We start from the raw sequence: 22,342 nt of genomic DNA on the forward strand, positions 1-22,342 counted from the left end.
ATGAGCATTTTGACCAAAATTTGACCTCACAGATATATCAAGTCTTTGCCATTCTAAGTATACTTTTATATACTTTAAAGGAGGATTTCGTGATCCTATCATCCTCTTTTTATGACATTTTCAGTAGATATCCACGAAAAAAGCTTATTTCCAAAATTTCAGTTGATTCCGATTTTGCGTTTGCGAGTTATGCATGATTATGTGTATTACATTGCTCCATAGACAATGTGCTGTAATTTCATTCTGGTGCACCAGAACGAAATTCAAATTTGGCGATATTTTTGCTAAACGAATTAATCTGCAAGAAATATTTGGTACATTATGTAGCCAGAGGTATCCAGTGGTGTAAAAATCTCAACTTTTTTGGGAAAAGTGGGGGATGAGGCTGTGGATCACGAAATGCCCCTTTAAACCAACAATTTAGCAGTTATGACGACCGAAAGTTTCCATAATTCCAGGGTTACGACCACCTGCACCCTTAAATGTCACTTTTTAATAATTTGCCTAAGGACATTCCTCGTATTCAGAATGCAATTTGGTGTGTCTGATGTGCTCTCGGGTCCCACAAAATATACTGTGCACTATTCATCACTATCTGAGCCCTTAAATGTCTGCGATTTTACTAAATTTATTGTTGTTTTTTGTTTTTAAAATAGCTTCACCAGGACCAAAAATATAGTAAGTTTCATGGGCACACACCACAAGTAAGACACACACACTGCTAGTCCAATATGCTGCAATAGCCCAACAACACAATACCGTGTCAATACGGTATATATTCCAAGCGATGAGTGAGTCAGTCGGCAATGGATAAGATTGCAGCCTCAACGCCGACTTCAGACTGAAGCAGTGCACTCATATTCGGACTAGCATTGCGTCTTACTGACGGAGTGCACCCGGGACAGTTTTTTGTCAATGGATCTGATGTTTACAAAATATATAAACTCCTCAAAAAAGGTTTGGAAACTTTCAAAAACGGTGGTATATCAGAAAATTTTGAAACATATCTCCATATTGTTTTATATGATCAGTGAAAACATTGTTCTTTCCTGTCAACAATGACACCTCATTTGTTTTGTGACGATAACTTATTCCACGGCTGATAACTTTCTTTGAAAGACAGAGAGGTCTCAAAGAAAATGTGCCAAACTGACAATTATCTGCATGCGCTCATCTCATTGCTTTGAATGAATGAGTGGGTTAATGCATGAATAAAAGAATGGATAAAATGTTGTTTGCAGTATATCATTTTGAATGAAAAGTGCTAGGATGGGATTAACAGTTCTACAAGTGGATTCCAATGGATCAACGCAAGTCAATCTCTCTTGCTGGTCACTTCTTCAATGTGGTCATTTGCAAAAAGTTTAAATCAACCATGGTTCGATTATCAGATCTGGATAAGGCTCGAGCTATTGGTCAGCTTGAGGCTGGCATACCTCAGAATCAAGTTGCAACAACTTTAAGAGTTTCCCGCAGTATGATCTCCAAACTAAAACCCAAGTTTTGTCAGATCGGATATGTCAAATACAGACCCAGAAGTAGCCGCCCAAGAAAAAACAACGATTGCAGAAGACTGGTACATCAGGCTGGCAGCACTTCAAAACCGTATTTAATGAAACAGTTTGATATTCCTTACTCATGTTTATTGATGTAAATAGCGCAGACAATGGCAGATTTGGCACATGCTGTTTGAGACCTCCTTGTCTTGGAGTGTTACTCAACCATGGAATAAGTTATGGTCACAAATTTGGTGTCATTTTTGACAGGAAAGAACAATGTTTGTACTGATATGAAACAATATGGAAATTGATTTCAAATATTTATGATATATAGCCATTTTGGAAAGTTTCCAAACTTTTTTTGAAGAGTTTATTTACAAGTTTGTCCTCACAGATGGATTTGTCAAGTCTTTGCCATTATATGTATTACTTTTATATACTTTAGACCAACAATTTGGCAGGCCCAAAAAATTCTACTCCCTATTGAAGACATGACCTTAATCTTCCACACATGAGGTTTAGATTTTAAATGTAGTCACACATTAAAGCCATATTGTAACATTTGCTGAGGAGGATGCACTCAATATTTTTCAAAATTCTGTTGTTTACTCGATTGTAATGTACTTTATTGAACTAACATCCCCTGCAAGTGCAAAAATCAAGACTTAAGGTACTGTAGTTTTGTCAAAATTCTAGATTTTGAATAAAACATAGAATAAGTTATTGTTGGGCCAACTATCGAGTGACCACTGAGTAATGAATTTGTATTTTTGCGCTGTCAAATTATGGTGCTCTGCCTCTAATACATGCGCTTATGCATTTTACTTGCAAATTCAATATGTAATATTGAAAATAAGCTTTTTTCGTGGATATCTGTCAAACCATGAAGATGCTGAAAACACAAAATACCCCTTTAAAAAACCTGAGTCGAGTTGACCACTTTATTACTTATTTCAAATTTCCTCTAATGCCTGTTTAGTACAGTTTTGAAAATGGTTTTGTCATTTTGTTAAGTGAAATTCATAACTCTAGCTGCTTACATGTTGCCTAATTTATTCAGTTATTTGTTTTGCAAGTTGTTTGTAGTTATTTAGGTTGCTTGGCAAAACGCTTTGGAATGAGTATTTAAATGTAGGTGTTAGAATGCAAAGTATTATGTAGTGAATTGAGTACATGTATAATGACCCACTTGCAAAGTTCACTAATACTAAGCATGGCTTAAGTAGAATAGGTTGCAAGATAAACAACCAAGAGAATTAAAAATTAGAATTCACTTTCTTCTACAAATGCTAAACCCTCACTGTAACTCTTTTCCTAACCCTAAACCCTAATCCTTTTCCCAACCCTAACTCTTCTATTAATGCTAACCCTTCTACCCCTAATCCTAACCCTAAACCCGAATCCTTTTTCTAACCCTAAATCCTAACCCTTCTGTTACCCCTAATCCTAACCATACCCCTATCCTAACCCTAACCGTACCCCTATCCTAACCCTAATCCTAACTCTAATACTTATCCTAACCCTAAACCCAAACATTATTTAATGCAAACCCTAATCCTAATATCATTTGGTGGCAGAGATAATTAACTTCAGCCCAAATTCCAACTTCTGCTTCTTGATTTGGGCTGAAATAATTTCCTTGGTGCACACAGTACCCATACCTATATAGCTGTTGGATTGGGTACATATTTATGCCTTTCATTTCTTGACCATCCATAAGGCTTGGCAACATCTGGAACCAAGATGGCAGCAGCTCAGATGCAGCTGAAGGACCCCGATCCTAGATTTGTGGAGGTGTGTAGGTGAGTAAGTCTGTCTCAGTATGAAGATGTTATTTCTAAGATATTGTTGTGATCGTGCTATATGACCCCTACCATATTGTTTTAAGGGATCCAAAATGAGCGTTTATTATGCGTTTCGACAGTATTTTTTTGGGACATGAGAGCACCTCAGACCTATCGAATTGCATTCTGAATACTGAAGCATGTCTTTCTGATATCAAATAATTTTCATTTTTTAAAATCACAATATAATACAAATTTTATGACAAATTATAAAAATTTGATATTTTTCAAATTTTTGATATATAACAGTCCTCGAGTAAATTATATAAATCTAATGATATATTCTTAAAGTGTATGTAGCAGGGAGGAAAAGCCGACGGTCAATTGAAAATTTTGACCTTTCATATTGAAGATATGGATTTTTTTCCCAAAAGACCTAATTTTGTTGGGTGTTTTGGGAAAAAAAATCCATATCTTCAATACTAAAGGTCAAAATTTTCAATTGATCGTCGGCTTTTCATCCCACCTATACACTTTTTTAAGTATAAATCATCAGATTTATAAAGTTTACTTCAAGTACTGTTAAATATCAAAAATATCAATTTTTAATGATTTGCCATAAAATGTGTATTAAATTGCGAATTTCAAAAAATCAAAATTATTTGATATCAGAATGACATTCTTCATATTCAGAATGCAATTTGATATGTCTGATGTGCTCTATGTCCCAAAATAAATACTGTCCAAACGTTCATACCCCATCCCTTAATGCATGACTTAATGATCTATTGCTCACTCTAATTCTCTCATGCATTTCTCTCTATTTCCACCCTCTCTCTGTCTCTCTGGTATATGTACCAATTACCATAATCGCCTGAGTACACTTCCATTCTTCTTTACTCCTCTCTCTTATGTGCTATTATTCCAGTCTGTCATGAGCCTTTCTTCTTTACTATTACTATGATTACCTTCTCTAATCTCCCCTGACCTATTCTTCTCTACTCCTCTCTCTTATGTGCTATTCTAGTCTCTCATGAGCCTTTCTTCTCTATTCTAGTCTCTCATGAGCCATTCTTCTCTCCTCTTACCTCTTAATATGCATTCTTCTCTATTATAGTCTTTCATGGGCCATTCTTCTCTACTCCTCTCTCTTATGTGCTATTCTAGTCTCTCATGAGCCTTTCTTCGCTATTGCCTTGAAGTGTGCCATTCACTTTCCTTTCTCTAATCTCTCCTGATCCATTCTTCTTACTCTGAAGTATTATGAGCTATTGGAGTGGTTCATCATGTTATTAATGAGTAGGCACTGATTATTGTAGTGATTATTGAGACGCTCATGTTCATCGTAAGAGATGAGCAGGTTATTTGCATATTACTATATAAGGACTGAAAATTACTAACAACGATTATTCTTGATCTGGTCTCGAACATGAAGACATCTATATATTACCAATGATACAAGTAAAATATCTGTCTCGCTGTATTATTATTTTCAAGTCAACATTGCCGTTCCGAAGAACGCAACAATATCTAAAATCAAGACCGTCACACCAATGATGAAACCAGTGAGGGTTTCATATTTGATTCATATCAGTATATACTTACAAAAATGTATAATGAGGTTAAGTTTCTGTGCGCAGTGAAAGTAGATCATCGGGATGTGGTAAATTTTAGGCTTCATAGGGTCCAGAAAATGCTCTGATATTAACGAAACTGGTCTCAAATTGTTTTTCATGTAAAAATAATTCAAATAAGAAACAGTTTGCATAGCCTGCTCCCTATTCCAGAAAAATACAGCACTAATTTTTGGGATTAAAAAAAATATTGTCCTGTTTTGCCAAATGAAACATAGCTAAATCCTAATCCTTTGCTTAGTTCTAACTGGTAATAAAAAACAAATTACTTATTTCAAATTTCCTCTAATGCCTGTTTAGTACAGTTTTGAAAATGGTTTTGTCATTTTGTTAAGTGAAATTCATAACTCTAGCTGCTTACATGTTGCCTAATTTATTCAGTTATCTAAAATCAAGACCGTCACACCAATGATGAAACCAGTGAGGGTTTCATATTTGATTCATATCAGTATATACTTACAAAAATGTATAATGAGGTTAAGTTTCTGTGCGCAGTGAAAGTAGATCATCGGGATGTGGTAAATTTTAGGCTTCATAGGGGCCAGAAAATGCTCTGATATTAACGAAACTGGTCTCAAATTGTTTTTCATGTAAAAATAATTCAAATAAGAAACAGTTTGCATAGCCTGCTCCCTATTCCAGAAAAATACAGCACTAATTTTGGGGATTAAAAAAAATATTGTCCTGTTTTGCCAAATGAAACATAGCTAAATCCTAATCCTTTGCTTAGTTCTAACTGGTAATAAAAAACAAATTTTAATATTTTTGGTCAATGTTTGGAAATATGTGACCCGCTCCCACAAAAGCAGACATAAGTCACTAATTTTGAAAATAGAGTTTTTGATGTCATCATTTAGTATACATGTAGGTCTTCAGCTTTCTTTTGATACCAAAATTATGTTTCTGGGACATTTATTCTACGGTCTTTCAACGGGAAGGAGGGGGGAGCGACACATAAAGAAATGGCAAATGCAAGAAAAGTGGCTTTAAAGTTGTTAAATGACATGAAAAAGCCCTGGTCTTGGCTCAGAAAATGCTAGACATGGGTGCTTTAGGCATAAAAGAATACTTTGTTTTCAATGCTAGGTTAAAGTAAACATATTAAGGAATCAAAAAATAATAAAAACTGAAAAACAAAATCTGCAAGGTTTTTCACCCCTTTCCCAACTTTAACTGGCCGTATCTCGAAATGGCTGAATGCGACTTGTGGCAGGTTTCGTCAGGGCAGGTCACATATGGTCATTTTCACAGTAAAGGGTGTAACTTTTGATTTTTAGGGTCAAAATTTCAAACCACTTAAATATGTTTCTGTTTACTGAAATCATGCATAGAAGCAACTTAAATTCCAGTAAAATAATGTTTCAAGGCTTAAACCTTTTGATTTCTAATAAAAAATTTGACATTTCCATAACATTTTGGTTAAAATCTAAGAAAAAATGTATTTTACATAACCTCAGAAAATTATGACATGAAAGCTAGAATACATGTGAAATCCCATTCCAAAGTAAGTCAACAGATATAAGTTAAATTTTATACCATGTTTTGCTATGTTTGTAATTGCAGTTTTGAAAATTTTTAACATCAAGTGTCATTTACAATGGAAATTTCCAAACCTGAAACATATTTTTTAAGTTTTAATTGGGTTCCTAAAATAATTTGAATGTTTAACTTCATGTACAAATACTACTTGATGAAAGGAACCTCCCAGCCAAGTTTCACAGAAATTGGAGTTATTTTTAGAATTGGCAATTCAAGCGATTTGTGTTTCGGAGGCTTCAGTTAACAACACAGGTGATCATAAAAGTAAAATATTTGGCTAACTACTACAAGTTGACATAAAAAATAGGTAAAAAATATCACAATTACCAATTTTCATGCTTTGCTTCTAAGTATTGTATTTCAGTTGTGACAAAAATTAAATTATCACAGCAAGTCATTTTTTTTTTTTTTTTTGCTTCATGTTAACAATTGTTAAACATTGCAGAAGTAGTTTTTTTGAAAACAACAGTGTTGGGATCATCTAAGCTGTTATTTTCTTGTGTGTATTGAATCAATGATTCTATGCGGCAGATATTGTAGATTTATCACATGTTAATTTTTTCACCCATTTGTTAAGTATGGTGTTTTTGCATGTGAAGCCTCCGAAACAGGCTTTTTTGGGTATCAGTATATTTTTCAAACATTAACCATAAATGTCAAATTTTTTTTTAATTTATGACATTCTGCACATATCAAGTAATAATTACAATGCAGATATTAGTATGAAACACACCAATTTAGATATGCATAGATGATAATTAATCTTATTGTTGTTTCGGAGGCTTCATTTGTTTCGGAGGCTTCAATTGTTAACGGAAAGTTTGTATTGGGTCCCATTTTCAAACGGTGATATATATCTCCATGATTTAAAAACATGTGACTTGAGGATCTACTTTGCTACATTTTGATAAATAGATTGGATGAGCTCTTTTATTTATATTTGCACAAGCTTGCTGAACAGTTTGTTTCGGAGGCTTCAAAAAAGTTAACGGAAAAACGGCTCTTTGAAGTCAAGATTTTATAAAAATTTTAAAAGCTTGCAAATCGACTAATTTTTGTTACACATTTCAAGTTAAGATAACAACTGTTATGAATCAAGAAGAAATGAAAAAATAACCAAGAATTATGAACCAAAGCTACACCCACAAAGTTTGTTAACAATTGTTAACGGAAAATGAAGCCTCCGAAACGACAAATATCGAAGTCTGGTTCTCAAAAATACAGGGCTGTTCACAATTAAATCTAATGTGGCAGTGTTTACTGAACATATGACTGTACTTTCAGGATAAGAAAAATTATCCATGAACTAACTGAAGAAAACACAGGGTTTTACAAAAATGTTACTGTTTTATAGTTTTTCAAAATGGCAATATTAAGTACATTTAAGCCTGCTAAAACTGAACGCAGTAACTCCCAAAGCTGATTATGTTACCCAAGGTAGCTGCTAACTAGATGACTTATGTGGCCAAAAATCATGGAATTCTGTGGCTTTATTAGAACACTACGGATTAAAATGTTAAAAATCCAAAGTTACACCCTTTACCGTGAAAATGACCATATATAAGAGCCAAAAACATGCGTTTTCAGGATGTTTTTCATATGCTGTAAGCCCAAATACTTGAACTAAGACTATAGCAGATTCAGTGGCGGCGCTTACGGGGGACAAGGGGGTATTTTCCCCAAATATTTTTTTTCCCCACTTTTGAGGCAAAACCCCCAAATCACGTAAATTTCCACTTTTTATGCAATTTTGCCCCCGAAATTCACTTTACCCCCCCAATGCCCCGAAAAAAAAATTCCTGGCGCCCGCCATCGAGCAGATTCAACCCATCGTGGGACGTTTTTCAAACAAATTCAGGCTACCGGGCGATCATGCATATCACGCTATGCATGACTGGCAGATGATTGACAGGCAGCCTGGATTTGTGGGGAAAATGTCCCACGATGGGTTGAATCTGCTATAATTTCAGATTGTGCATTCTAATTTTTGGAAAACACACTTTTCATTATGTTTTATACACCAATTATCAAATTTAACATAAAATATTAAATTTATGAGTAAACTCATAGGCTATACTACATATTTTGAATGCTTAGACTTGTGCCAAGTCTTTGAATGTTGTGACTGAAATGGTAAGAAATCGTGCAAGATTGCATATTTTTGGTCCATTTCCCCTCAAATTACAAAATTTCTCAAATTTGACTTTTATCGCCAGTTAGAACTAAAGGCTTAGGATTTAGCAATTTCCAAAACAGGATAAAAAAATTTAAGCAAACAGTGCCTCATACATTAACCCTCTCCTTCATTTTTTTTGTTTTTTTGTTTGTAATAAACATTGTTTCATACTTCATGTGACTTGTCGTTGAGCGGTCGCCGAGCGGCTTGGCGCATGCGCATTGTATACACAAGGATACAATCATGGCTTGTCGTTGGCTGATACTCCATGCCGCAGCAACAAGCGATAATACTCTGCGGATTTAAAAAAATATGTACCGTACCTAGGCAACGCATCAGCAGCGCATCTGAAGGCGTACACGCTACGCGACAAAACACGCTCTGTCTGTCCTTATTAGGTGATTTTTTGTGCATATTGTACAATTTGAGACCAGTTTTGTTATTAAAAATCAGAGAATTTTATGTGATTGCCATGCAGTAAATATTGAAAAAAAAATGAAGGAAATATCTCTTGTCAATCATTTTTTATCACCATTTTTCCATTTTTCAAGATGCTTGTTCAAAAATATTTAACAATGGGTCAATAGGCAACCCTGGATAGGCAAGCATGTAATTAATGCCCTTTGATTTTTAACATGTATTGTTATACAAATATTGAATGTTTATGAGTTCAAGAATATTTTCATGAGGTGAAATATGGTCTGTTCCATTCAACGAGGCTTTGCCGAGTTAAATGGAACAGTTCATATTTCACTGAATGGAAATATTCTTTGCATTGAACAAATAAAAACATTCAATATTTGTTTTATATAACTCATAAATAAATTCCCTTGCTTCCACTTAATTTTATAAATCATCAGGAAAACAAAATAAATTAAAAGATATATAAAATGCATATATTTATTTTAGAAGCAACACCCGCACCTATAATTGGTGAGTTGTTTGCAAAAACATTGATTTCTTTAATTATTATAAATAAACTTGGATAGAAAAGCTGAAATTACCATGTGCATCTAAGTGTATCTGCACACAAGGTCACACTTTCACAATCACAATAGGCACATACAAAAGAGTTTGACCATTTCTTTTGTGTTTGTAACCTACACACAAGCTGTGTGTGTTATTGCTTGTTATTTTCAGTTAAGATTTTGGGTACTACACATTTGGTAGGTCTGATCTTGCTTTAATATGACCACTTGTGTATGTGATGCAACCCTTAAGTCACCTAAAATAATGAATCCATTCTTATCCAGGATGATGTCTCCAGATGATGCTAATTTCCATGGCAACGTACATGGTGGTGTGATTTTGAAGATGATAGAGCAGGCTGGTGTCATCATCTCTACCAGACACTGCAATAGCCAAAGAGAGTCTGTAAGTTGAACTTTCAAAAACATGTAAATTGCAGAAAAGTACTAATAAAATCCTATGGGTGCACACCAGTAAATAGTCCCCATTGACTTTCTGTACAATCAGGGTGGCCGAGAAAACATCATTTTCTTGACTCCAGAGCGACTCAGTTCTTCAAAACTTACACTTTCTACAAGTTGAAGGTCAGATAAAGCATCCAACATAGAGAACATAGACAGAGTCCAGCATTTTTTCGCAGAATATTGCCGACTAGCTCACCCTATAGCCCATACAGCTTATATTTTACGCCACCTCACAAATAGCAACATTTGCACAGTATTTTTTGCGCAACATGAGAGCACAGCAGACATATCTAATTGCATTCTGAATACAAGGAATGTCCTTCTGATATCAAATAATTTTGATTTTTTGAAATTGCCAATATAAAACACATTTTATGGCAAATTGTTAAAATATATTATTAAATATTAGTTTTATTTTTCATATTTAACAGTCCTCAAGTAAAACTTATAAAACTACTGATATGTACTTAAAGTGTATGTAGCTGGGAGGAAAAGCTGACAATCATTGATAATTTTGACCTTTTGTATTGAAGATACGCATTTTTTTCCCAAAAGACCTACATTTTTTTAAGCTCTTTTGGGGAAAAAAAGTACATGTACATCTTCATGGCACATTTTGTGGCATTTTATAGAAAGTATCTCTGGATTTATGATTTGCGAGGATAGCTGACCATCACCAGTTCATATAGTCTGTCTCGTTTCAAGTTGAGAGTAACCATGGTAACGTCATTTGGATTTTGCAGTGGCAGATTTGAATCGCACATGCTAACCTAATTCTGCGGGGCGTAAACACACACATAGAAGGGTGGTTTGTCCGTATGCTGGCAACGCAACCGCATAAGCGCACTAAGCAAATCTGCCACAACGAAATCCAACATGGCGTTACTCTCAACTTGAAACGAGATTTTACCAGGTTTAAGTCACTACTTTTTTCAAACACTTTCATTTTTTTGTCCAAGAAGTTCATTCCTATGCATGCCTGATTAAGACATTGTATTTTCCCCCATAGGAAGGTGAGGAGGCCCATGTACCATGTTACACAGCATTGGTGAGGGTAGAGAGGACAGATTTTCTACAACCAATGTTTATAGGTGAGGTGGCACAACTCCATGCTGAAATCACTCATACCGCTCATCACTCACTCGAAGTACAGGTCAAAGTCTGGGCAGAAAATATCATGAAAGGTAGGGAAATTTCGCAAAATGGTTTCTAGGTTGTTTTTTTAGAACATAAATATGCAGTTCTAATCGATTTGCAAATTTAAGGTAAGTGTTGCTATGGTGGACGAAATAAATTGTGATATAAAATCAATGAAAACTGCATATTTATGTTCTAAAGACACAAAAATAGAAACAATTTTCTCAAATTTTTTCCTTCGTTTTAAAAATATGGGTCCAAAAACGATCAAAATTTACTTTTTTCCAATTTTTACCAACATTTGGGATATTTTAAGGTATAAAATCAGTATAAGGTACTAATTTAAAATTTTGATAAAATAGTTTCTAGTTGAAACAAATTTGGTGCTTTTCTCAAAAAGTGCTAATTTTTACATAAATCTGCCGTGCTAGTTCGATTCCTTGTATATCATTTAATTTCTAAAAATGGATACTTTTATGTACTTATCATCATTACTTTTAAAGATTCAATACAAAACAATGTCTAAAATGTATCGAGTGACCCAATCTAAAGTTGATAAACATCAAGCAATAAAAAGTTTACATGCTAAACGCGATATATATGCCATTTTCAAATTTGTTGCCTTTAAGGCCACCAACATTTGCCCTATAATGCTAGCTTTAAATTGGCACCATACTTAAAAAAAATCCATATGTTATATTTGAAAAATGTCTGATCAAAGACAGCACACATTTTCTTATTATGTTTTTTATATATGACAAGTTATGTTTACCTACATATGAAACCAAGAAAAATGGCTATATACTTTTAGCATCTGAACTCTTGCAATATAGGCCTACCTGGTATTTGTGAATTTCACCTCAGAGATGTTGTAGACCTTCACTATAGGCATGATAATTTTCTTGTCCAAGCAGGAATTCCTGCTTTTTTGTTGTCCAAATTTCCACATTTTTATTTATTTTTAGCTCGGTTTGGAAAATTTTTGCCACATTTACGGCTTTTTCCTGCTTTTTCAGAATGTTCATGTTTTGTCATGGAAAAACATCACAAGAAAATGCTGTTTTTGTGATAAATCCAAATCATGAAAATTAAGCAATGATACCATTTTGAACACATCTGGCACTAAGCTCCCACATGAAGCTTGTGGGTTTTGTCAAATCAGGGAGTGTTGAACCCACCCAAAAGATGAGATCAATTATCTCAACTATGAGTGAGTACAATACTTTGTGCTGTGTGGGATTAAAGTCATTCACACCCCCAACCTCTAGAGAGAGTTTCTTGTCTTTAAAGGATGTCTCCGGCAATCAAACATTATGACTTATATATTAGAAAAATAATTATCAAGCACGAATCACATGGTTTTATTTAAAACAAACTCATATTGACCATTAAAACTAATAAAAACAGCCGTCTCTCAACACGCAATATTCAAAATTCCTGTGCCGAAATTGTCTAGTGCAATGACGTCATGGTAACATGTGCTCAATTGTTGTCAGCCTTCATTGTATTACTAGGACGTCATTGCACTGGACAATTTCGGCACCCGGAAATTTTGAATATCGCGTGTTGAGACTTGAGAGACGGCTGTATTAATTTGTTTTTATGGTCAATATGAGTTTGTTTCAAATAAAACCATGTGATTCGTGCTTGATAATTAATTTTTTATGATATAATGCATAATCATGTATGTACATGATCCACCAGTGGAGCTTCTGCGACCCCTACGCAGAATTTCCGTTAGTGACGGATTTTCGTTACATCGTTACTGCGCATTGCAAGTCGGCGTGACGTAAAATGACGAGTTCTCAGGTGTACTCGCAAAGGGTTATGGGATTTACCGAAAAGGTCAATCCACTGACGGATTTTCGGCGCACGTGCGCAGAAACTCCCCTCCGTATATAGGCGCCCGGTGGAGTATTTCTGCGCGGGCGCAGGGAATCCACTGACGGATTTTCGGCGCACATTTTTCTTGAATTGTTATGATTTAATATTTGTCTACCCTAGAATGTTTAATTAGTGATAAGATAAAGGGTAGAAAGTAAGAAATATTATTTAGGCCTATATTTTTAGAGTCAGAAGTTACGGTTCTGGGCATCAAATGTCTCGTGTTTAAAAAAAATAACTTAGAAAGTATGAAATGTATAAATTTGTAGAGTTTATTTTTAATACGGTTGAGTAATTCTGCGCACGGTCGCAGGGAATCTACTGACGGATTTTTCGGCGCACGTTTTTTCTTGAATTGTTATGATTTAATATATTCTTACTCTATACCATTTAATAATAATAAATAATAACAATTCATGAGATGATTATAACGCATACCGAAAATCCGTCTGTGGATTCCCTACACCGCATGCAGAAATACTGCACCGTTCTGACTCTAAAAATATATATAGCCTAATATTTCTTACTTTCTAAGTTATGTTTTTTAAACATGAAACTTGATGCGCAGAACTGGCTCTAAACATAATAGGCCCTAAAATAATATTTTTACTTTCTACCATTTAATAATGTTAAATCATAACAATTCATGAGATGATTAAATCGTGCGCCGAAAATCCGTCAGTGGATTCCCTGCGACCGCGCGCAGAAATACTCCACTGGAGCTACATATACGGAGGGGATTTTCAGCGCACCTGCGCCGAAAATCCGTCAGTGGATTCCCTGCGACCGTGCGCCGAATTACTCCACCAGAACTATATAGGCCTACGGAGGGGATTTTCAGTGCACGTGCGCAGAAAATCCGACTGTGGATTCCTTGCGTCCACCGTGCGCAGATAATCCACTATCGGAAGTTCTGCGTAGGGGTCGCAGAAGCTCCACTGGTGGATAGCTTACATAACTCGCATAATGTTTGATTGCCGGAGACATCCTTTAATCCTTGGAGTCCAACAAAGAGCCTACATAATTGTGACATATTAATCTAGTACAGCAGATACCATTACTGGTGCAGTGCACTATAACTCAGTAATCAGCTGAGATACAGTTACCCCTTCTATCCCAGTATACACACATATAACTCCTTACACAACCGGTTTACAATTTACGCAGGCACAAAGCGTCTTACCAACCGAGCCACCCTGTGGTATCTTCCAATGGCTGTGGACCCACCGCACAAAATCCAAACCGTACCCAAGATGACTTACATCAATAAAGAGACGGAGGAGGCTGGCTGGTCTAGGTATCGTGCTCAGAAAGCAGACAGGGAGAGGAAGGGACTAGGGGGAGCACCTAGCCTGGACCTGTCTATGCTAGAGAGGATGAGAGAATCACAAGAAAATGGTAGGTTCAAGCGGTTTTTTTTGCATTTGTTGTTGTTCAGAAGATCAGTATTTCAAGCAGCATGGTGAAATCACATTGTAATTTGGTCATTTGTGACTACAGTTTCTGCTAGAGAAGAATGGCAGTTGTTTGCATTTTGAGAGCGTGTACAGCGTAAACACGAAAGTGAGGTTCTGATTGACTGATTCAATGGCCTGACAAACATATCAACAGACGCATTAATCTGATTGGCCGATTACATATCAAAACGTTTGGTCGGCGCAAACAAAACTCTGCTTAGGCGCTCACGTCAATCTGAGCAAGGGACTGTCATTCTTCTCTGAAACCAAGTCTAGTTGATACTGTGGTACTCCTATTCAGCAATGATATTTGTTGTCAATATAAAGACATTCACATGGCCTCCATATTTTCACAGGTTTCACTATACTATAGTAAATTAATTATCTATGGAGCAGTAGTGCAGTCACTGGAAATCAAAAGCATAACATTTGTGTCATTTGGGTTCTGCATGGGGATTTTATACAAATTGTCCCACAATATTAACATTGGTTTTAGTAAGATACACTCAAATTAATTAGCATTTTCCCCAATACTAAGTGTGTTTAGGGCCAATGAGAATTGTTTATTACTTGTGATGGAAAAAAACTTAAGCCTCCACCATCATTCATACCTCTGCCGTTCATGTATGCTCTTTGACATTTTTGTGTTTGTTTTTATTTTGTATATGTTCGGGTTAACAACACTGGATAACCCTAGAAAGCTGCTTGTTGAGCTTATTTCCACTGCGGTCCATTAGAGGGTGGGATACAGGTATCAAGGGTGAGAAGAAATTCTACAATTATATTTTGTATTGCTTCACAGTCAGGATAATAAACACTGATGAAGTAATTGAACATAATTGCAGGATTTCTGACCATGATATAGAAACATTTTTGGAAAGGAAGGGAATTCTCACCTAAGGCAAGCTCATGGCTCAAACTCTTGTAGATCATCAGCCGATAGTGCAGTTGCTTTGACCACTCAGCCATCTCACCCTCACTGTATGTACTTAAGGGGGTACTATACTCCTGCCCAATTTTGGGCCTATTTTTGCATTTTTCTCAAAATTATACTGCATTGGGGACAGGTAAGATATGTATATTATAGGGGCAAGGACTGCAACTACTGCACTGGAAATTTTATTTCAGCACAGACAACAGTTGTGGAGTTACAGTCAAAAATGAGGGAAAACCAATATTTGATCAATAAATCAATAACTTATTGCTTTGAGTTGCTGAATTTTCAGTACAGTAGTTGTAGTCATTGCCCCTATAATATACATATTTTACTTGTCACCAATGTGCTATAATTTTTGAGAAAAATGCAAAAATAGGCACAAAATTGGCCAGGGGTGTAGTACACCTAAAGTCTTTAAAATGGAAAAAAAAATTAAAATGTGTTCAACTTGTTGCCTTCCTGCAGGTCTAATGGAACACACAGTAGCATATGCCCAATCATCTCTAATCCATCTGGCAGGTGTATCTGATTGCAACGCAGTCAACTATGTATACGGCGGTGTCACCATGAAATTTATGGATGAGGTGGCAGGCATCACTGCTGCCAAGTACTGCAAAACTAATGTAGTTACAGCTTCCATGGACACTGTCAACTTCCATAAACCCATCAAAAGAGGTAGGATAGGTTAGAGATTCATCTAGGTATCCAAATCAAAGATGACAATTTTCCTTCTTTTGTTTGAATTTAATCTTTTTAGAAGTTCGATTTTCCAGACATTCATTTATTTCTAGCGTTTTTTTGGGATTTTTACAACAACATGTGTTATACTTCGGTCACCTGCATATCTTGCAAATCTGTAAAACATTCTTTGATTTTGAATTTCAACAGGTAGTGTGATGTACTTCACGGGTCGACCCACCTTCACAAGTGCACATTCCATGGAAATAGAAGTATTTGTTGACACAGAAGCACTCAGGGAAGGAATCACCAAAAAGGAACGAGCTGTCCACGCTTTCTTTACATTTGTATCACTCAGCCAACCAGAAAGAAAAGTTCTACCAATTCCATGTTTGCAGGTAGGTCTATTAGGGTACTGCTGTTCTTGCTTGTTTTACATCGCTTTGTAATATCTGCTATGTAGTATGTGTTCTGTTGTTTACCTAACTGTTGAAACCAAGGTTGAAATGAAGCAATTAGACACAACAGTAGGCATGAATCTTGCGTTACACAAATAGTTTTAAACGAAATTGTAATGTAAATATGGGTAGCATTCAACCCCGTCTGACTGCATGATTAATCAGTGCTTCTCGAATAAAAGGAAACAGTATAGAGATTGAGATATACAGTGTCGATGGCATCATCCACAGTTAGATGCTCAGCCACGTGTAGCGAGCGATGATGCATCGGAGAATTAAAATTGTGTAGCATGAAAGTTGGAATGTTTGTGGACTACAGTAGAGATAAATAAAGAGTTATTGGGGGCTACCAAAGTGTTTGTGAGTCTCAGCTTGGTTAATTTGACAGAGCAATTTTTTTTATTACCAGTTCACATTTTCATCTACTGTATTTTCCTTATGTTACACAAGCCTTTTGTTTGTGACATGGTATGACCGTGTAACGTTTGCATCCCTACCCAACACAAATGGCATTTATCACATTATGCATGTAAATTTTCATGTTTTCATCCTTCTTACAACTCAGGTGCAAACTGATGGTGAGGCCAGCCGCTTTTTTGAAGGCAAGATGCGCTACTGCAACGCAAAACGCAAACGTATTTTCTCAGAAGGCAGTAGTGTTGACTAGATTTAAAAGTGTGTGATAAATCAACAACTTATACCAAACGTCCATATTCTGAAATAGATGGAGCAGCTGTGTGATCTTGATGAAATGGCATACAAACGCACAATATAATTATATGAATCAGATATCGCTGTAAGGTATATTTGAAAATATTTACTAATAGTCATATTGATGTATTCCCATTATAAAACCTAGTGGATAACTAAGTATTTTTATACTCTTACCAGGCATTGGACATAATGGCATAAGGTGATTGCATGTCAACAGATAAAAAATAATAAGACAGTTACTGCAAACATGTGTGAACTGTAATGACAAAGTTGTGTGAATGTGTTCAGGTTATAGGGCTTGGTGCAATAGTGTGTTGTGAACCTGCAATGCTTGTCAAAAGTCTTATTTCCATTATATTTAACTTGTATCAAAATAAGAAGATTTATTTTTAATTCAGATTTTTCTTCTTTTTGTTTTGTTTTGTTGTTGGTTGCTGAAAACCTGATGAGTTCTAATGCAGTGCCCGTATGCAGGCCTGCCAATGTTCCCATTTTAATTGGATTTATTCAGATTTTTTATTTTATAAGTCGCAAAAATCGGAACAGTCCGATTCCCAAAAAATGCAAAACAATTTGGACCAAGAGATCTCGCAAAAACCATTGGAGTTCCAAAACAAGTCAACAATGGTTGACACTTTTAAAACAATTTGAATTTATTAAAGAAAATTGGACATAAATTTTCACCGAATTGTCCATACTTAATAGTTTTAAATTGTAGTGAATGGAGACAGTCAATATGCATTGAATTTTCCATTCATTCAAATTTTAATGTAAACTTGAAAAAAAAGCAAGGGAATGTGCCGGCATGGGATTCGAACCCATGACCTTCCGATCTCTAGATGGACGCTCTATCCATTCTAAAATTGTAAAGCTATTAAAGTACGGACAGTTTGGTGAAAAATTTATGTGCACTTTTCTTTGTTTATTTTAAATTGTTTATAGAGGTCTTTCCTTTACTATTTGTTGGCTTGTTTTGGGGACTAAAACTTTGTTCTTTTTTAGGAAACAATTTATTATTACTGCGCTGTGCAACATTGTGAAGTATCGAATAGGTGACTTGAGTAGTTAGTGAAATTTCACATACAGGCACCCATTATTGTTAAGTGAACTAGGCTTTGGTGCGCTACTTTTGATATGTACAGGGCCGGATTTACCTCATAAATGTTGTGTTCATGATTTTGCAAGGCAATTTAGGCCTTGGTATAAAGCGCCATATAAAACAGGAAAGTGGGAAAATTTAGTGAGCACTGGTCTGGAATGAGATGTAAGTACAGGTATGGGATGGGGTGTAACACATTGATCTTTATAGCCAGGGTGCCCTAAAGTTTAGCCGGGCCCAGAGCTCTGAATAATGTAAATCCGGCCCTGGATTTGTACGCCTAACTCACATTTCATACACACTATGCCTGTTGGGTAGTATTGTACTTAGACTATTCAGTATTAATTCATGATGATTATGAAGCCCGTCTATTTTGTACTGAATAAACTGTAATCAAGAATCGATTGCCGTTGCATGTAGCAAAAATCATATTAAATATTCAAGCAAGGAGAAATGTTTGTAGACAAGACAAATTTGGGCCAATGGACAAGCTTCAAATAATGATCAAAAAGTTAGGCCAATTTAAGAATGAGCCTTGCCACATGGGTATGTTGATCAAATAGCCCAGTCACAAATGTATATATGTGTACTGTTAAACCACACGAATTTGTGGGTATTTTAATTTTGCAGAATTTGAATAAATTAGATTCCTGCTGCCATTGTTGAAATAGTTGTACATGTAGATAATGAAAAACTCTTTATATTTGTAATTAATATATTGCTGTTAAAATAAATGATGTTCTTTCATTTCTTTTATTATAATTCGGTCCATCTATAGGTTTCTGTATAGTTGTTGGTATAATTTGAAGCAATTTAATATTGTTCATTTTTTATAATTTAATGTACTGTAAGCGTATTTGGGGTATGGCTAATGCAGCTGGCCGAGCAGCTGGCTTACAAAACCAAAAGCATACACAGACTTCACGCCAGGTAATTATTTGCATAAACAAGCAATACTCTGAACATTTCAAATATTTAAGCCAATTGTTTGAAATTGGAAAGTGTGTTTTGTGTTCATAAGAATTGATTATTTTACAATTCGTAAAAATATTGAACTGACAAACAATTTGATAAGTTTGTTTTATGTTTGTTATGGTTCAAGAACTGGTCACAAATTTATGTTACGGTTTGTAAAAATATTGAACTGAAGAAAAATGTTTTTGTTATGTTTGTTATGTTTCATGTTCAGAGCAGGAGATTAACTTTGGTCTCGGCCTAAAATTGGAAATAGTCTACATGTAACAGGAGGGAATGGTTTTCTTTCTCCAACTGCACTACAACTCAGGGATAATTGGAAGCCATTTGATCCTATATCAAGAGATTCCACTTTTCCCTGAGTTCATTCTTTTTAAAAGTATAAATCCAAATTTCCACACTTTTATTTATTGTAAAACCTGTTTTGGATCTTTTTGTAGGCTTTTTACGATAAAGTGGCATATCTGAGTAAAGATGTTGTCATAATTAATCAGTTATTTGTTGGTACCGAGCATTAATTACCTGCATGTACATGATTGTATTCAACTGATAGACCTTGTATACAACACTCATTTTACACTAGTCATGATGACCAGCATGTATTGGAACACAGGTATATTATACTGGCTTTTGTAATCAAAGTTAATCCTCTGTTTGTAGCCTTTGTTGCTTTCTTTGTATAATTGTAATAATACCAAGTAATTTATTAAATATGTGTATATTTGAATCACAAAAATAATTGTGAATTTCCAGTTATTTTAATCACTAAATGCCACTACCTAGATATTGTATGTGCTATTGTTTTTAGATAGGGTCCACAAATTATAAGTTTCCCCCATAATACTTTTTAAATATTTTACTAAATGTAAAAGTGTAAAAAGGTATGTGTAGCCTTTTTATTTTACACATATGGACCAAATTATAGCGTCACACGTCATTGCGTTCAGTCACAATGGTTCATTATGTAAAAAAGAGACAGTTTTAAACATTGCTAAAAGTGGCATCTGATGAGTCCATAGGAGTCAACTCTCAAACAATATAGTAGGTCAGGCCTATTCATGTGTAACCTGGCTGCTGTGGACTCAGGTGCAACTTTTTAAACAGTCTCTTTTTTTACACAATTAACCATTGTGACTGGACCCAATATGATGCGTGACGCTATAAATTGGTCCACATGTGTAAAATAAATAAGGCTACACCTAACTTTTTACAATTTGTAAAATATTTTTCGAATTATTTTAAAAGTATTAGGGGGGACCCTATCAAGTTAAGTTGTGGACCCTATACTGGATGTATTCAGGCCAGTATTGACAACTTCCCAGGAAACAAAATGTTTTTGTAACATTTTCAAAAGAGTGCACAATTAAAGGTTGTTGAATAACTCAAAGATTCTTGTCATTTGATTAGCCAATTAGTATAGATTATTTTTGCTATTTTAGCCTCAGGATCAAAAAAGACTATTACATTCTGCACGAGTAAAAATATGAATGAACTGATACGCACCACTTTCCAAGCAGGCCCTCAATAGGGCGTCAATAGGCCATTTTCCATTGCATGCTACCATGACAACCTTATAGTCTGTCTTGTCTCAAGTTGAGAGTAAATGCTATGTTGGATTTCACAACTAAATTAGCAGATTTGTGTGTGTGATATTTATCATAATATAATATAAAATCACCAATATATTTATTTGTATTGTGTGTATAATTCCATCTTTTGAACTGTCAGGGTTCACTGCATTTTATCAAAAACAAAATTCTGTGATTTTCCCTGATATTCTCTGAAAATAATTGTCCAAAATTGGGTGAGAAATATATTTCCAATCAAGGTTTTATCAGGGTGTGGACCATCTCAAATGACTAAAGATGGAGAAGTATGAAATATGAACTCAAATTTATAGCAGAATTTTGAAGCACAATTAAGTGCTTTGATGATATGTTGTATGCAAGACATGTATGCCAAAATTACAAAAATAATTGACCTCTTGAGCCACTCAAATTCCTGGAGTTTTCCCTAATATAGTGGCGTTTTTTCTCAAATTCTGTGAGTTTTCCGTCTGGAAAACTGAATTTTCATTTTGCCCGAAATGGCTAGGATCCCTGACTGTTTGTGTGCATGGTGCATCCTTGGAATTATTACATGCATTTGTTTTCACTTTAAAACCCAGGCTGAACTTTTCACATTATTTACTATTTTTGTTTTAATATTCACGCAGTGGCATTCAACGTAGAAGTAGTGATGTAACAGGAGTAATTACCATAGCGATAGATGAAAACAAGTTTTGAATGTACAATGTATTGCCCTGCACTATAAGTAGGCTGCACTCATGACCTGGCATGCCTGTGTACAGTGTAGTGATAGATTGAATACAATACTGCTTTATTCAAGGCACTAATCGTGCGCTGCAAGTGAAATAAATGTACATGGACTCGGCATAATGTGAAATTTCTATAGAATTAAGATCCAGGTCTTTATACCTATTGTTTGATACTCTATGGTGCGATGCAGAGGTACAGCGTATGTCTATTCCAGGGCAATACATTGCAGCCGACGCTTTGCGTTGAGAACGGCGCAAACCGGAGAACTGAGACATTTTAGTTTGTAGTTCAAATGAAAAATATCAATATGCACCATTTTATTTTCTACAGAGCAATGCACAACACTGAGGGGCAGTGCATTGTGATGGAAAAATAAACAGCATGCAAGTACATTGATATTTGTCAGTTGAACGTAAACAAAATCATCCAGTCATTATCCTCACTTGTCATAAAAGGATGATGATCGAGAAATCATGTATTCATGTTTTTCTCTTTATAGAAACGTCGTATAGCACAAAGTGTTTCCAATAAAATTTGGGAACAAAACAGAAAAAAACCCTGAGAGACTGCCTCATTTTATCAACTCTTATGGCTAAGTAATGTTTCATACATGTATGCCA

At 35.3% G+C, this 22,342-nt stretch overlaps 1 protein-coding gene across 1 annotated transcript in view; it reads left to right on the forward strand.

The window, feature by feature from the left end:
• Positions 1–17,283, forward strand: part of LOC140157650 (putative cytosolic acyl coenzyme A thioester hydrolase-like) — a 37,576-nt gene extending 20,293 nt beyond the window's left edge. Inside the window, exons 3-9 of the mRNA XM_072180891.1 lie at positions 3,220–3,301; positions 9,886–10,006; positions 11,075–11,249; positions 14,254–14,484; positions 15,946–16,155; positions 16,369–16,556; positions 17,182–17,283. Of these exons, the coding sequence (XP_072036992.1) occupies positions 3,220–3,301; positions 9,886–10,006; positions 11,075–11,249; positions 14,254–14,484; positions 15,946–16,155; positions 16,369–16,556; positions 17,182–17,283 (1,109 nt within the window). The remainder of the gene's footprint in view (positions 1–3,219; positions 3,302–9,885; positions 10,007–11,074; positions 11,250–14,253; positions 14,485–15,945; positions 16,156–16,368; positions 16,557–17,181) is intronic.
• The last annotated feature ends 5,059 nt before the right edge of the window (positions 17,284–22,342 follow it).

This window comes from Amphiura filiformis, chromosome 7, assembly GCF_039555335.1.
Source record: "Amphiura filiformis chromosome 7, Afil_fr2py, whole genome shotgun sequence".
Lineage (NCBI taxonomy): Eukaryota > Metazoa > Echinodermata > Ophiuroidea > Amphilepidida > Amphiuridae > Amphiura > Amphiura filiformis.